A 17,870-nucleotide genomic window follows, 5' to 3' on the forward strand; every position below is an offset into this window, starting at 1 on the left:
TGAACTTGACTAGGTTTCTGTGTGAACAGAGCCACCTAGTGGCTGAATGTACATAGACATTTAGCCGCCAAACAGAAATGTAGCATTACATCACTTGCTCACCAATGAATACTTTGCAGTGAATGGGTGCCCTTAGAATGAGAGTCAAAACAGCTGATAAAAACATCAAAATAATCCACAAGTAATCTACATGTATCCAGTCCATCAATTAACATCATGTAAAGCAAAAAGATGTGTTTATATTAAAAAACTGATGGATTATGGTAAAATGCTTCATTTTAAAATTTAAGCACCTTAATGAATTTATTAATTACAAAAACGCAGCTTTTTACTTCACAAGATGGACTGGAGTCATGTGGATTACTGTGATTATCAGCTGTAAAGCAAAATAACCAAACCAAGCCATCTTTTTTAATCTGAACTGCATTTGGATAGTATTTCATTGATTAACTGTAGCATTGAATTAATTATTTATTATAAATATTAATTAATATTATAAATATGTCAAATAATTACATAAAGCCCTAGTTTGTAATTACTCCCATTGGTTAGGCCTATGTTCATTCATTCTTGCAAACATGTGACTGTACTTGAATATGGGCGGAAGAACCCCAAAACACACCTCTCCAGACATCAAGGCCAATTGTAAGGATTGAAGTCCCTGCGCAGACGTGTATTTTTGTTGATGTAGACTATTGTTCAGAAGTGAAGTCTGTGGCTCCCAGAGCAGCTGCTCTCACTCTATCAGAACTGACGGAAGTGTTACATACTTCCTTCAATTCTTCCCTCCTGGGACCAACACAAAGTGCTCCGTCAGAGAACAACACTGCACAGCAAGAAAAATACATAAAAGGACCTATGAGAGAACAGGGGTAAGGTGATTTTCCCATTCAGTATTTTTTTTTCCCCACTCTCTCTTTCACTCACTATCTCTCAAATCCTGGGAAATTTACTTTTTTGTACTTATTTTGAGTATCCAAGTTTTCACTCTTTTATCTGGTGATGATTAAGGGAGTGGTTTTTCAAATCAATTCAGAGGATATTGCATGTTTTTTTCTATTTAAGTACATTTTTGCTAAATTGAGAAAATAGTGTTATGAGTCAAAGACAGAAATACACAAAAGTTTGATTAAACAGATGAAGCAGTTTTAATCACCAGAAATGCTTGAGTGGGTGGGCCTACATAAAACAGGGTTGCCAATGTGTATTATGTAACTGCATGTCAAAACAGAAAGTACATTTAAAGTATGTTAAACCCATAATAAATCTAAAGCACTGATTAACATTAATGTTATTTTCAACATTTACTAATACATTATTAAATGTAAAAGTTTCATATGTTAACATGCATACCCGAGCTAAAACAAATAACAATGAACAGTTGTATTTTATTAACTAACATTAACACAGATTAATAAATAGTGCTCATTATTAATGTTAATGCAATGTTAGCTAAAGGAAGTTTAATGTAAAGCAGGGCTTCTCAGATGATCTCGTACTCAAGTGTGTCTGTCAGTTCAGTTCTAAGGAAAGTTAACATCGAGGACTGTAGAAATGGGAAGAACAGTATATAGCACATTAGAATCTCTGTGGATCAAACACTGTACCTATGCTAATATGATGCTTCAAACATGCTTGGCTCAGTAGTTTCCAATCTATAAATCCATCACCCGCAGGTGGTCTAGGTTCATTTGTAGATGGTCTGGAATCATTGATGAGGCTGTTTGATATTTTTTTCACTATTTTCAAATTCAACCCCACAAACACGTGCATTTTACAGTTATGAAAGTGGGTAGCTTCACTACTATTTTAGCTCATGATGAGGCCACTTTCAAGGGATTATGAAAGCTGTTTGTGACAGTACAGTATGTGCAACTTAAGGTCTCTAACACTAGATGGCTCAAGTTTCACAAAAAAACTAATCAGCTTTGGCTCTCAATTTTGGAAAATAAATACTACAAATATATGAAAATGTGTGTATTTAAATTTTCTCCTTTTTTTTTATCAATTTGTGCATTTTACTTTCTCAAATCACGTCTACAGCTTTATATAGTTTTTTTTTTAAATTCCCAACATAAAACAGAATATAACAAAGCACTGTTTAAATTGTATTGTTAATATTTAAGATCAGCAACCATAAATAGGATGTAGCAAAGAAAGTGAAACTGCAGATTTGAGATTGACAATTTAGTTGTCTTTTTAGTAGTCTGCAGTGTCACACGATCCTACAGAAATCATTCTAATAGGCTGATTTGATGCTCAAGAAACATTTCTTATTGTTTATTATTGTTTTTGTGGATACCATGATACATTTTTGTCACGATTCCTGGATGAACAGAAAATTTAAAAGAACAATATTTATTTGAAACAGAAAAAATGGTAACATTATACTGATTACTTTTGAACAATTTCATGCATGCCTGCCTATTGAATAAAATTCTTCATTCTTTACAAAAAACTAAAACAAAAAGATATTTTTGAAAAATCTTTGTAGTTTACTATTGTAATTCACCTGTATTCTTTGCTTTACCTTGAAGTACCATGTCAATACCCATAGTATTTGAATATAGTAATAATTCAGTGCTATGGTACTATGATTACTCTCAAGTGCTTCTTTGTCATCGGTGTGTATGTCCACGTGCAGACACTAGTCAACAAATGTTAAGCATGAGAGAGCAAGTGAGTCTATTGTGCCTGTCACTCTTGTTGCACCAGCAGCTATCTGAAACATTTTGAGCACACGGGCTTACATTCAGAGTTAGCAAGTCTCTCTCACTAATAGTGCTCCTTGCAAACAGGCTTAACCAATAGAACATCTGCAGAAAAGTTTCAACTGCCTCTGACAGACACAACTGCCTGCTGGGAATTGGATTATCGGCCAGGTAATCCAGAAGGAACAAAGACACCTGAAGGTAGACATGATTTATGTCTGTCAAATGCGTTACGGGGTTTGATTCATGATACACTAATGCTTTTTATAGAATAAGTTGTTAGTTAGACTTTTAGATGTTTCTTCAAAGATCTATAAAATACATTTGATTTAGTGGGTGACGGTTTGTGTGAGGGGAAATAACTGTGCCAGTTACAGAAAGGGGGAAAAAAAAAGATAAAGATAAAGCGCTTGAGTAAATATCCACAGAAATTGAACTTCTAGCCTTGAGACACTGAGGCGTTAGCCTTCATTTCCTGTTAAAGTCACGTCTTGCTTGTTGATTAAACTTTTTTCAAGTCTTTGCAAACAGATGGGATTGCTTTACTATTACAGCAGACCCTTTAAGCGACAGGGCTGTGTTTGGTTGCTTTTTCCCCTTGATTTATTAAGAGTAGCATCAAGAAGTTCAAAGATACTAGTTTATCATATATTTCCTCACTGTTATGTTGGTATATTTGTGTTTAGATGATCGTTCATTCATCATCCAGCTGTAGCAACAGGGCATGTGTATTCCTGCCCTGACCTCTTGACCTGTATTTGGTAAAGGCCCACCAGCTGACCTTCAGCTAGAGCACGCTTTTAGCTACTATATCAGATCCCAAGCCAGCAGGCAGCAAAGCCACTAGCACCCCATTAGCACCTTGCACACGTGGGAGACAGAGGCGCTCGCTCAGGGGTGTGTCACGGCTACATCGTGGTTTCTAACTGGCTGTGAGTCAATGTAACTTGAAAGACAACAGATGCACCATGGGTTTAGATTTGAGGTTGAATGATTCGTTTGCACATGACCCTGGCAAAGTTAAAGGGACTACTGAATGATATCAATACAGAGATTTCAGTTGTAATTAAATGATAGAGACAATGATGGATATAATGTTAGAATAAAATAGAAAGTTGCCCATTAAAATTCACTCATAATTTAAATGCATTAATAATTACTATTTATTTTATAGTAATTTTTTTCTGGGGGAAATGTTGGCAGTGCAACTAAAAATCTGAAAATTTTGAAAAATTTGTTTTATTAAAAAATAAAAACAACAACAGACTAAAACAGACCAGATATACAGAGAGATAGAACATAGAACATTTGATAGAACAACAGACAGAACAATAGATTCAGACAGACAGAGTGACAAATTGATCGATAGACAACAAAACGAAAGACAGAACAACTGACAAACAGACAGACTGATAGAACATCAGACAGCAAGAATGACGAAACGAAACGACAGAGAATGATAAAACGATCAACAGCCAGCAAAACTACAGACAGACAGAAAACCTATCAATAGACAACAAAATGACAGACGGATAGATTTAATGTCAGACAGGAAGAAAGACAGACTGACAAAACAATCAACAGAATAAAACCACAGTCAGATATACAGACAGACAGAACAACAAATTATCGACAGACACTTACATTTAGTCATTTTGCAGAAGCTTTTATCCAAAGCGGCCTACAATTGGGGAATACATAAAGTGATTCTTCTTAAAGAGGCAAACAGACAGGAAGTGCTCGCAATACCAAGTTTCAGGCATTGTTCAAATAAGTAAAGGCTAGAGAGGGAACAGACAGACACATAGATAGAATATTAGGCAGACAGACAGACAGACCGACCAGATAGACAAAGACAAATAGAATGAGAAAACAATCATAGAGAATAAAACGACAGACAGATATATGCAACGACAGAATGATAAAAACGATCAGTAGACAACAAAACAGACAAAACGATCAAACTATTGACAGACAACAAGATGACAGACACATAGATAGAATCTCAAATAGTTCATAGACAGAACAAAATTAGAACAAAAGACAGACAGAATGATAGACAGACACAGACAGAATGACAAAACAGTCAACAGAAATCAAAATATCAGACAGAATGACAATAAATTACAGCAGACAGAAAGAAGGAAAAAACTTTCGAATGACCACAAGATGACCCTCGTTCCTTTGTGGCACATGATCTCATGACAGAAATACAGTGTGCTGCGTCTTCAAGAGGTGCAAATCCCCAATATCATGACCTCACTGTCCTCATCGTAATAAAAAGTCACGCTTTGATCAGCTAAGCAAATTTAAATTAGCTGAGCCTTTTATTACAGCCAATGCTTTGTCTGGATGGACACAGGCCGCTTTGAAGCGCCAGCTGATGCCAAGCAGCTCTGCTCACAAAACACAGCAGCTCATTCCCACACTTTGTCGCTTTTTGTGGTTTGGGGAATTTTGGGCAATACGTAAACATGTGAACTAAGGTTAAACAAGTACAAATAACCCTCAACTTGTTGTCTTCTTTTCTACAGTCACAGCAGGGACAAGAAACTTTGACAAATGACATTGTTTGACCACGCAGCACATGGGCTTTCAACAACACAAGCTCAAATGATATTGTTTTGCTTGAAGCTGGCACTGTTGTTGAGTTTTAAGCCGTGTAATTTTCCATACCCCAGTGCATTTGCGAGCTCAAACGGAGACCCATTGATCAACAGAACGCTATAATTATTTTGACCTTGGGCCAAAATGTTGGAACATAAAAAGCTAAGTGTGTACTCAGTCAGAAATTTCCACCTGACCCGGCGAGGACTTGTCAGTAGAGGTCCTCTAAGTGTTGACACGCTACTCTGCGCAGATATATCGGGAAAAGCATGTATGTAGCTAGATGATTTCAGATTCTGACAGCAGCAGAAAGCCCAGCGTGACACCTGACTTCCCAGAAATCTTCTGGGCTCTTATGAGACAGCAAGTGCACAGGCACATTTATTCATCTTAGGTTACACGATCTGCGGGGGACAGGCGTTTCTGGGCCCCTAGAGAAACACACTACAAGCTGCACAAAGCAGATGAGCATTCTTTAAGACCTACGTGCTTCTCGCCTGCCGTCGTTTGTCCAGACACGAGAAGAATTTTTCAATAGCAGCACGCAGATGGCTACAGGGTTACCTTCAACCGATGCGATGAAGTGACCTTTACTGGGGTTAAAATGGTTTTGAATGAAGAGTGACTGCTAAGACAAACAGGACAGTTACATAACACGATTCAGTCCGGCTGGCTGATGTGAAACACAATGGCGTGGTGATGTTATGGAGTGTGTGACAATGATCCAGAAGGGGTTATTAGCCTCATGTGTGTTTGACTTGTCAGCTATAAGCTCATTGCTGTGTTTACACAAGGTTTTTACTCATTTAGTTATTAGTCCGACATACTGTATTAAACTGTGTATTGTCAAGGAATAATACTTGTAACGTTGCAAAAGGTGTATTATGTAAATCTGCTAAACCACAATTTATCCAGCTATCCTATTCCTGTAAAAGTGTCTTTGAATAAGCAGTTGAAATTGTTTTGGAATGAAAGAATTTGCGATATATGGTGAATTTTTTTATATTTTTTTAGGCAAAGTGATTGGTCTGAAAAAAGCAGCTCAGACATTCTATGAAATGTCTTCTACAGACAGTGTTCTGTGTTCTACAGAAGAAAGAAAGTCATTCAAGTTTGGAACAAAATGCGAGTATAACAGAGTTTTACATTTTGGGGAGAGTTCTCTCTTTTTCTGTTTTACACTGTCATTTAATAGCATTGATTTAAAGCATTGGTCTCGCTAAACCAGCTTTTACACAATAAAAACTCTCTAAAGTCCAAACAGGGCCAGAGGACAAACAGGACATCCACTACAGCAGAGAAAAGTTAGGCTTTTTGGCTGCTACATGTACAGAAGTGGTGATGCAAGACTTCAAAGCAAGACTTTGAAAAGCTGCTGATCGTTAAATGTGACGATTCTATTTTAGATTTTAGGCTTGATTGTTCAGAAAAGAGCAACTAATGGAGGGAATATGTTTATCGACTGTAGGCGAACTCTGATTGCAGTAATCTGCATGTGTTCTGACATGATTCAAACATATCAGACATGCAAATCTATGATACCTGGTAACTGAAAGGTGCACTCATTCTTTTGATTAATCATCCATATTACTTTTTTTTAATATAAATGGGACCTTTAAAAAAAAAAAAAAATACTTTTATTTTACATGGCATACACCTCCTTAAAAATACAATCATGTCTGATAGCAAATAGGATATTTTTGCAATGGTACTGTAAAATTTGGATATGCAGAAATTTGGTTTGTCAATTTAAAATCTGAATCGTTAAATAGACCCTCTAGAAAATTTTCCAAGAGTTTTTCATTCCAGCATGTTTGATTGTTCCCCAATCAATATACAGATTTTAAGTAAGGGGTTGGTAATATTTCTTCTTCTTTTTTTTCTTTTTTTGAATATGTCTCTTATGCTAACCAAGGCTACATTTATTTGATCAAAAATACAATAAAAACATTATTATTGTGAATTGTTCTAACTTTTATTTACTTACTTTTATTTTTGTGGAAACGATAATACATTATTTAACGTATTTTTAAAAATTGTGTGTTATTTAAAATATTACATTTTTTGTGTGTGTGTGTATATATATATATATATATATATATATATATATATATATATATATATATATATATATATATATATATATATATACACTCTACAACTGTTAAAGAAGTTATAACATTTTACAATAATAGTTATTTTACTGTTTTTTGTTTTTAATTAAATTATCCTTGGTGAATATAAGAAACTCTTTTCAAAACATCAAATCTTACCAACCCCAACTTTTGTACAGTAATTACTTATTATTAAACTGATTACTTAATCAGTATATCAATTAATTTTGTTACATTTTTAATCAACTGACTGTCCTAATAAAAACTTTGAATACAGTACGTTACAGCAAGCAACCACATCTGAGTGCACTATAATTGAGTGCAAAACCGATATCCTATCAGTTCCTGGTTGTGTTCAGTTTTAGCAGCATGACTTGTTTCCTGTGCTGGTGTCGTGGGCCCTGCTCTGTGATTTATCCCTGTTGTTTAGGTGTCATTACCCTGCGGCTGCGGCTGTCTCGCTGGGCCTGAGTGAGTGTGATTAACAGACTGCTGACTGGATCTCTGACCAGCGGCAGAGCTGGAGGAAAACAGCAAGTTTTACATTCACCAATTGATGGCTGCTGTCGAAAGCACTCCGCTTTCTCACTTGAAACGGTATTGACAGACGGACGGGCTGTGCTCTCCCTAAGAGTGGCACGTCAATCTCTCACGGCCAGTCAGTCTGCTTTGTTAAATAATCTGCTGGCGTACGCTTGGCCTCGTGTTATGGTTGATGCTGAATGCGACGGTTGTCATACCTGCCGGGGAAGCCTTTGTGATTTCAGGTATTTCTAAATGCAGAGCAACAGACAAACAGCTTGAAATACAGTCGAAGGATTTATAGTCTTGATGTGGAAAAAGGAAATTAGCTGCGACTCTCTCAGTGCTGTGCAAATATTTGCAACCTGACCTGAAGCTGGTGTCTTTGGTAGGTGTAATCAAGTATGATGAATTTTATTTGTCAAGTGAGCAGGGACATCAGAACACAATGTACAACATCAGCAAATATGGGTTTCTTCTTGATGTACCAATTCAGGGTGAGGACCATTGGTTCATCTATTAGCACATTTGAGATGTGAGAGTACACTTGAGAATGATGTGCATTTGAGAACAAGAAAGAAGTTTCTTGACCTGACAGCATAATCAATCATACAGTAGCTTTTCAGAAAAATTACAATGTGTTCCCGAGAAATAACGAAGATTTCTGTTGCAATATTGAGCTGGCGAGCATTTCCCAAAACCATAGTTGCTAACTAAGTTACACTAAGTTAACTAAGTAATACAATTTTCCATTGCCAACCAACTAAGTTGCTAACAGGTTAGCAACTATGCTTTTGGGAAACGCACCTCAGAACGGTTTAATAGACCCTCTGATTAATTTTCTAAGAGTGTTTTGATTGTTTCCCAATCAAAATACAGTTTTGTAGTTTGAGGTTGGTAATATTTATTTAAATGTTTTTGAAAGATATCTCTTATGCTCACCAAGGCTACATTTGTTTGATCACAAATACAGTAAAAACATTTATATTGTGAATTTCTATAACAGTTGTGCCACTTAATATTTTTGTGGAAACCATGATAAGTTTTTATTGGATTTTTATTTAAAAATACAGTAAAAACTAATATGATGAGATATTGGAACAATTTAAAAACGATTTTCTATTCAAATATGTTTTACAATGTAATTTATTCCTGTGATGCAAAGCTGAATTTTTAGCAACCATTAATCCATTCTTCATTGTCACTTTATCCTTTATTTGTTGCTCAAGAAACATTTCTAATAAAAAAATAAAAATAAAAATAATAATCTTACTGACCCATGGGCATGTTTAATAATTACACTTATCACCGTGTTCATCTAAATTCTGCTCTTCTTGAATCAGGATCCTAAAATAGCATCCAGCTGGTGTCACACTTGAAATACCACGTTCCTAAAGTGAGTAAGGCAGTTCCTTGGATGTGTTTACTTGGGTAATAAATGTTATCATCTAGACACCATCTTTTCAACACACAGCTCTGCAAATGACCCGTTTGCCCTGTCGTGACACAATAACACTGACGCCAAGCGAAGACACTTTTCAACCGAAATTTACAACCCAGCCCAGTTCAGCAGCACTTGCTCATCAAACACACCCACCGGCACAGGATTCCAGACCCCCTGGTTCTTCCTACAAATACTTTTAAAGCTAATCGTGGCGGCGATGGCTGTAAATTTCACATTGTACAATGTGAAGCATGTGTCTGTATTGCTGTGGTGATGTCAGACTGCATCTGCTGTGGAGCCTTGAAAGAGACGCTGACCTTCCAACACCAAAGTCTTCAGGATACACAAAGCCCCTCAGACCGATACCATCTGCGTCACAGGAGACACTTCTGAACACAGGAGTATCCTCAGCTGCTCGGACTAATGCACCTGATACTAAAGAGTGCATTGATTTGTTTCCTATCAATCAGTTTGTTCGTTCATTCATCCATTAATTTATATTGCGTTTTATAAATGAGATGTTATTTTAGTTTTTATTCATATTTAACTTGTTTTATTTTCATATATTCTACTTTCATTTTTTAGTTTAAAGTGCCCCTATTATGGGTAATGAAATGTTCATATTTTAGTTTTGGGAGTCCCCGTCAACACAAGGTCAAAAAACACTTTCATTGTCTTATGCATTTATTTTTACGTTATTAGCTTAAAGACTCCTAAACAATTCTCTCAATGATTCATTTTCCAAACCCCTCCTTTGCGTGACGCTAATCTTTTGTGATTGGTCCATTGGATCATGTGATGCCTGATAAAGCAGTGGTTGTGAGCACAGTGCTGCCCTGTGTGCAGCGTTACCGGGGAAACCATTATTTTTTGCTTCAAAAGAGCCATCTAGTTTCAAAGAATGCATTAGCATTTTGATTCAGACCAATGAGAAAAGATCAACAAGTGGGCGGGCAATATGCTAATGTTTCATGTTGATGTTTAAAAATGACTCGTTTCAATGATTCGAGTCGACTCTTTCTTTGTGGTACCGTGAAGGCCTTTCATTAATTTATCATGTACTGTTGTTTGTCATTTGGGCATTTAATCACTAAGTGGCACATGCTTTGCTATAAAAATTGCACACTGTATTTTCATACAGTAAATTTGGTAATTCCAATAAAAAGGTTACGGAGCAATTATTTGTCAGCCATATTGATTTTTGTATTTTGCTATTTTTTTTTTTTTGAAAAATAAAAATCTGTGTTCCAGGTTTAATAAAGTGATATATAGCAAATTTTAGAATTAGATAAATAAAATAATAAAATAAAATGATTATTATTATTAATAGTTAGTCAGAATATCATTTTTAAGAGTTGTTCTATGCAGTGCATTATGTTTTCCTTACCAACTGGCTGCTAATAGATTTATTTACTTGCTAAACCCATTTTAACTCTCATTTGGCATTGTTGGGTGCTAATTTTGGAATCTTAATACAACTATCAATTACACAGCAGAGATATCCAAATCATATTGGCTGTCTCCAAGACAATCAACCCGAACATCTAGAGCATCAATTTCTGGAAACATTTATTGGTCTCAAAGCTCTGGGATGTTATTTTCTCTGATGATCTATGATGAGTGTTGAATGTACAATTAAAACTACAACCACCATTGCTGTTATCCAATGCAATGATGTGATGTGTCATGCCAGAAGATCCAATACTAATTTCCGAGAAAGCCACTCTCCAAATAAACCTAATTTACCTCTGAACAGTTTTATTGACCCCATATAAAACATCTTTATATCCCTGGTTGTTCTTAATGTAAACGGTGAGGGAATTTCCTCAGGAGCAGTTTATATGTAGTAAATAATTCATTCAGCTTTGTAAATAGACTTGGGTAGTTTGGATAGTCATGAAGTCTAGGTTTCTTATCGCAGCTTTTTGGATTCAGTTCACATATTTATGTCATAAATGTATACAGTTTAAGGAATAATAAATCACTCTTATTGCTATGTGTGAATTTCTCTCCAGTTCGTCTGCACACATTTTAATCTGCTGTGCAAAACAAGGCATATTTATATTCCATATGCATGTGTTTAGATAATGTTCGAATTCTGGCCAGCAGCACTGAAAGACTCCAAAATAAAAATCTCATTAGAGTAATAGACCTGAAAATGCTCCATTAAAAGGTAATTATGTTTGCTTGATGAGAGCAGTAAATTAGCAGAAAAAGAAACAGTTGTCATGATCTGAAACAATAACCGAATAGTGAATACAGCTTTAGCATGAAAAATGATCTATCCAACCCTGTAAATGGCCATTGATTCACCAGTTTTTGCCATCTTTGGGTGACATTTCCAAATCGAGTGATCAGTACCTCGACATAGAGTTAAAGTACAATTTGCTTATCAACAAGAACGACATTGCAATAAAATTACAGTAACTTAAATAATAATGACAGCACTAGTTGCGTTCATATGAAACAAGAAAGAATGATTTGGAGGTTTGATACAAAATTAGCATGCTAATTTCAGCTTCCGGCATTGACGGACTGTTTAACAATGGCAAAAATGTAAAATACTTGACCTCTGAATGACAAATCAAAGTCAAGTATTCTAGAGAGGCGTGAAATAGGAATACAGGTGATCTTGTCACATATTATTTCATACCTTGTTATCCAGGTGAAAATATCCAATAGTTTGTATTATTATTGTCTTTCTGGTCCTAAGAGACAACTGATTGCATATCTACGGTATCTCTATGTGCACGGTGACTGACACATTGTTTCAGTCAGATCTGAACAATTCATTTAGCTCTTCTTTAACCTGTCCTTTGGAGTGCACTTCTGTTTTTGTCATTAGAGCAATAATTTCATGCAACATTAGGTGTGTAATTATGTGTTAAATAACAAGGGTGAACAGAGATCATATTGCTAATGAATGCGACATTGTTAATGAGACACAATGAACGCAAAGGCAGCTACATGCATTTAACTGGGACGTCCTATACCCCGAGTCCACAAACATCTTAAAAAAAGATTGAGAAATAAGTCATTGAAATGTGTTTTGAGTAAGGTGCATAATGCGACTTATTAATTTAGATGTAAACATCGATGAAAATGTTTGCTTTAAATAAAAGCAATTGAATGCAGTGGACTAAACTCTGGTTGTAGTTCTCAGGTGGTTTGCACTGAGACACCTGGGCTTTATCCAGACAGTTGTGATGTGAAAGAGCAATAATTATTTATCATTTTCATGTGTCAGGCCTCCAGAAGGCAACATTAGCATGTAATTTAGCTGAAGAGAGAGGAGCAGCCCAGCCTGGAAAAACACATTCTCATGTTGTCTAACATACTAAATGGCTTGAAAAAGCATGACTAAAACAGAATTTATACAAAACTATGAATATATCATTATCTCCTGACATGTACTACAGCTTAGCATTTTTTAGACAGCATTGAGGGAGCAAAAGGCTGGCTCCAAAAGGGAGAAAAGGGAGTCCCATAGACTTCCCATGTAAAAATGCCCAACTTTACAGCAGAAAAAAACATTTACAGCCTGGTACAATCAATGATTTTGGTCTATATAGCTACTTTTGATGATATATATAACATTGATATAAGTGACCCGGATTTAGACCAACCTATTTTGTTTTTACAAAATGCGTTCACAGGCAATTTTTTATTTGATTTATTTCCCCAGTGTCAAAATCAGGCACATATAAATGTCAGAAACTATGATTCCTTGCTGCACATCAATATCCATGGACCACTAGATATTTGCTAAGATGTAAGGAACATTATATCACGTCCAGCAACCTTCAGTTTAAACTGACTGTCGTTTGTTTTAATTTTTTAAGGTAAGTGGTTGCAATCAATGTATTTTAGCTACATTTAAATAAACAAATTTAGTTGACTAACTTTCAACAATATTTTTTTATGTAGCTAAAATACATTTTTTGCAACCACTTACCTTAAAAAAAAGTAGTATAATTTTTTTTTCAGTGTATAAAAATGTGCGCAGGGTTCAACTGTGCTGTTGTTGGTTGCTTGCCACAGTAACGGCAATACACTAAAGGTATTCCTTTAAAGTACTTCGTTTTGCGAACCAGAACGTCTATCCATGTCCAGCGCTGTATGCGTGACATATTAGGTTGTGACTATATATAATGTTACAAAACAAATATCTAAAATGCAGCATAGGGACTTCAGGAAATCAGTGAATCAATTTCTGAACAAACTGGAAGTAGCTATTGGAACTTTTGGACTTTTTTAAAAATGGCTGAACTATTGTTGCACTACTAGGAGGGGGAAGAAAACTGTTTTTCATGATTTTATTTCAACCGAGCTAATGTGGAGTATCAACAATGGCTCATAAATCACTGCAGTGACAATATGGGTTTAGTAAATCCCATCATGCGCAGCCACATTGGATGATCGTTCCAGCTGTTTTGGGTGAACGCCAGATGTCTGTGTTTTTTTGCAACAAAAAAGGCCCCTGTAAGGCGTTACTTACCCAGCTAAGGTGACCAGAAGGGCAAATACCAACAACTGTCAAGGCCATACCAAGCTTTTTAAAGACAGCCATTCTATATTAAAAACACTGCCTGTGGTTCTCGGTGCCACGTTGCCCTGGCATTTTTGGCAGCTGTTTTTTTAGGTGCAGTGGGGACAATGGGTTTCCTTGGGTCAGTGCTTCCTGTCTGCGTCTAACTCTTATCTAATTCATCGCCCTGTGTTCCGGCCCACTCAGCATAGGCAAGAGAGTCAGCACGCACAAATATGATATGTGGCATATTCCCATCGTTGACGTTTACAGCTCTCCACTGCAGGGCAAAGATTTGCTCACTGTTGCTTTTCAGACATACATTTTAGATAAAATGTTGCTCTGTACCTTTGTGGGCAGGTCAGCCAGAACCTGGAAATTGCTCAATAAGTCAAGTTGGTACATCGGTATATGTATTTTCAAAGATTTAAGATCTGAAGTACCTGGTAAATACATTGATATAAGATCCAGTAATGTTAGTAATGGTTAGCATGACCATTATATATACACACATATATATTAGGGGTTGAATGACTTATGATTTTAGATATAGATAGATAGATGGATAGATGGATAGATGGATGGATGGATGGATGGATGGATGGATGGATGGATAGATAGATAGATAGTGTCTAGCACACTGTCCCACTAAGTGCTTGATTATAATTTGAGTTTTTCAAAATGACACAAGCTCAGCTCATCACATCAGATTTACATTTAAACGCATGATAGACTCTGTGAAAAGAACAGGCTGGGTGATGAGTCTGGACAGCATCTGAGGGCAGAAGTGTGCAGTCAGTCATTCGCAAAACACCTGTGTCACCTTGATGCTACAGGACTCTCCATCAACACCAATCAGCAACAGGGTGCATGGGAGGAGGAGGAGGAGGCTTTGAGCGGCACTCCCTCTCTCTTTCCTCTCTCACTCTCTCCGTCGGGGCTGGAGGAAGGGATCAATGCCGTGAATGGTCCTCCTCTCCTTGCTCACTACTCTAATTATTATTTTCCACCCTGCCACTTGCCAGCCCATGAATAGTCAATACCAAACCAACAGGCAGGAAATGAAGGAGCAGATGCTTAGTTCAGTGCCTGGAGTGAGATTTATTTATCGAGAACTGGTTCCAACCACATGAGACGGACTTTGTTCGCTGCTGAGGATTATGGAAACTTTCTTTTTCTGTTTGAAGACTGATGGATTCTCTTTTCGGACTTTCTACGTTTGTCCAGAATGATGAAGTCACTTGTTTAATACTGTGGTTGTAACATTTCACCTTTTTTGAAGACTGTTAGTTTCAGGGGACATATTTAAAAAAAAAACACATTCATCTTTTCGCACTGGGAGCAGTTTGCAGATCAACCTGTGTGGAGGGAAGCACATGGTAAACTAAGTGTGTTTTTTTCTCGTCAGGTCATCCCAGCAGTCTTATTTGAGTGCTTCAGAGAGAGCTGCACACACTGGAATAGCTAGAATGTTTCTGTGGGCTGGAAGCAAAGGAGCTCAAGGATCAGGAAGTGAGAGAAGGTAAACTACAATGACTCAACTAACAAACTGACTGGACCACCTGTGTAGCACTAAGCTAAACTATCATTTTCTAGGATCTCTGTAAGGAGGTTGCATGTTTGATTTCATGTTGATTTTAAGTACAGATAATATGGTAATAAACATAATAGTAAAAAATAGGGTTACACTTTATTTTAAGATGTCCTTGTTAAAGTGTAATTATACATTTAAGTACCGAGTAATATGATTTAATTACATGTACTTACTACCGGTATGGTTAGCGTTAGGATTTGTCTTAAGGTTAATTGCATGTCATTTTGCATAATTTATTGTTATTATTATAATAGTAAGTGCATGTAACATGATGTTCTAAATTAATCTGTCTAAATAAATTTAAAATATCACAAAAAAAAACAAAATCATTTGTTTAAAAGGGAACATTGTACAGAATAAATGATAATCACTTTGAGATTTAACAGTGCTATTAAATTAGGAGTGCATTTAAAAATAAGATTTAATTGAATATTGAATGGCTTAGAAGTAAGGAAATTAACAAAAAGTGACATTGCATTTACAACCCTTTTTTAAAAATAAATTCAAAATTAAAACTTGAATCAGCCAACCTTTGCATCCCTATAAAACATGCAGCTTCTTCTTAATAAAAATTACTCTCATCATTCTAGAACTGATGCATCTGAGATTATTTAATGAACGGAAATTCATTAACTATTATTAGCAGTTTTAAGTATAACTGCTGTTTTACACGGATTTTACAGTAACAGACAATGTAATTTTAATGTTGAAACTAATTCTGACGTAAACTAATCACAGGAAGTGGCTTGTAAATTTGTAATGCTTTTGACCACTGTACATCACAGTAATTATCAAAAGGTCACTGATAAAGATAGACAGGTTAGATAGCTTGCCTTCACACCCATGCATAATCTTCAAAAGCAATATGACCTGCTGTCAAAGCACGATTAAAGAATCATGAGCTAAATATTTGGAAAGGAACTAACTATGCATATATAACAGTAGCAGATATATGTGTGTCATTGGAGTTCTGAACTTAACCTAAATCCTTTGTCTAAAATAGTGTTGTTTTTTTGTTTTGTTTTGTTTTTTAATGAGATAAGGACTAATGAAATGAATCTTGTTATATTAGGTTTGGCAAACACCATGCCTTCATTAATCTACCCCCCCCCTTTCCCCTTTTGTGTGTCTTGTGACTTATGTAACTCTAGCAGGACCTTTTATCAGAAGATTCGTGAGTATGATGTTTTGGAGAAGAGGAGGACAGTCACAGCGCTGAAGGCTGGAGAGGACAGAGCCATTCTCTTAGGCCTCAGCATGATCCTTTTCTCTGCCATGATGTACTTTGTGTTAGGCATCACAATGGTGCGCTCTTACTCAGACAGGTAAAGATGCCCAGACACCTTCTCAAGAACAGTACTGCACAAAAATACACCGAAACCACAGAATTAAAAGGGGCGTTCAGTAATTTCTACCCATTCAAATGCTGAATTGAATAGTAAGACAAACACAAAGGGGAGAAAATACTGTAGCAGGCAGAGAAAGCCCACTGTTCACGATGCACAAAATATCGGCCAATACTGAATTGTGGGTGGGAGTTTATATGAGGGGAAATGACTGTCTTCAGAGAAGTTTAGATGGTATTTTTTTCCACCTCACCTTCATGTTTACACATATTAATGTAGTGTTTAAAAGTGCAGTACTGCTTTGTTTACAGCGGTAACAAATCAAATGCTATAGAGTGTCAGAGAGCCACAATCAGTCCATCTGCGGTTTTTGTTTCATGTAGATATATTTTATGTAGCATAAATTCACAAAGCTTAAGTCAGACCATTCTGACTTAATTCATTCCAAAACTGCTCATGCTAAATGTAACATGTTTCATGCATTCTGATTAATAATAAGGCACACTCAGCGAAAAACCATGGTTAACCATGAAACTGCCAGAAATTTAAAAAACAACCCATACAAATAAAAAAAAATTAGATTTGGATTTTTTTGGTCTAACCATCCAGAACTACAGAGTACCTCTAATTAACCTCTAAATTGAAGAAACAAATGTATATACTAATGTATTCATATTTAATTTTCACCACAGATGTTTGCAATTTCTGCTATAGATCCTTTTCACAATTTCTAAGTTAAGAAAGCAGAAGTAAACTAAACTTCTATAGAGCGACTTTATTTTTGCATTATAATTGATTCAAACCAAAAAAAAAGTAAAAAAATAAAAAAAATAACTCCAACTCTTACTCTAACTTTAACTCTAATTAAACCTTAACTCTAAATTAAAAAATGTAAAACAAGGAAAATCATTTCTACATTTCAGATAAACAGACAGACAGACAGATAGATAGATATTCATATTGTTCTCCTTATTTACTTATTTATGAAATGCCCCTAAACATGA

At 35.9% G+C, this 17,870-nt stretch overlaps 2 protein-coding genes across 7 annotated transcripts in view; one reads left to right on the forward strand and one right to left on the reverse strand.

The window, feature by feature from the left end:
• Nucleotides 1-17,870, reverse strand: part of LOC127967792 (microtubule-associated proteins 1A/1B light chain 3C-like) — a 207,145-nt gene that overhangs the window by 68,122 nt on the left and 121,153 nt on the right. The window lies entirely within an intron of this gene.
• On the forward strand, nt 714-17,806 carry LOC127967794 (calcium-activated potassium channel subunit beta-2). Of its 5 annotated transcripts, none has more exons than XM_052568480.1 (3): nt 714-872; nt 15,335-15,448; nt 16,672-17,806. In XM_052568480.1, the coding sequence occupies exons 1-3, from the start codon at nt 859-861 to the stop codon at nt 16,847-16,849; spliced, it is 306 nt and encodes a 101-aa protein (XP_052424440.1). In that variant the 5' UTR covers nt 714-858; the 3' UTR covers nt 16,850-17,806. The 5 variants fall into 5 exon arrangements, 3 of the variants coding, with proteins under 3 accessions (XP_052424440.1, XP_052424441.1, XP_052424439.1); XM_052568481.1 differs by having other exon boundaries at nt 16,675-17,806; XR_008155829.1 differs by lacking the exon at nt 714-872 and adding an exon at nt 2,685-2,912.

This window comes from Carassius gibelio, chromosome B11 (assembly GCF_023724105.1).
Source record: "Carassius gibelio isolate Cgi1373 ecotype wild population from Czech Republic chromosome B11, carGib1.2-hapl.c, whole genome shotgun sequence".
NCBI classification, from domain to species: domain Eukaryota; kingdom Metazoa; phylum Chordata; class Actinopteri; order Cypriniformes; family Cyprinidae; genus Carassius; species Carassius gibelio.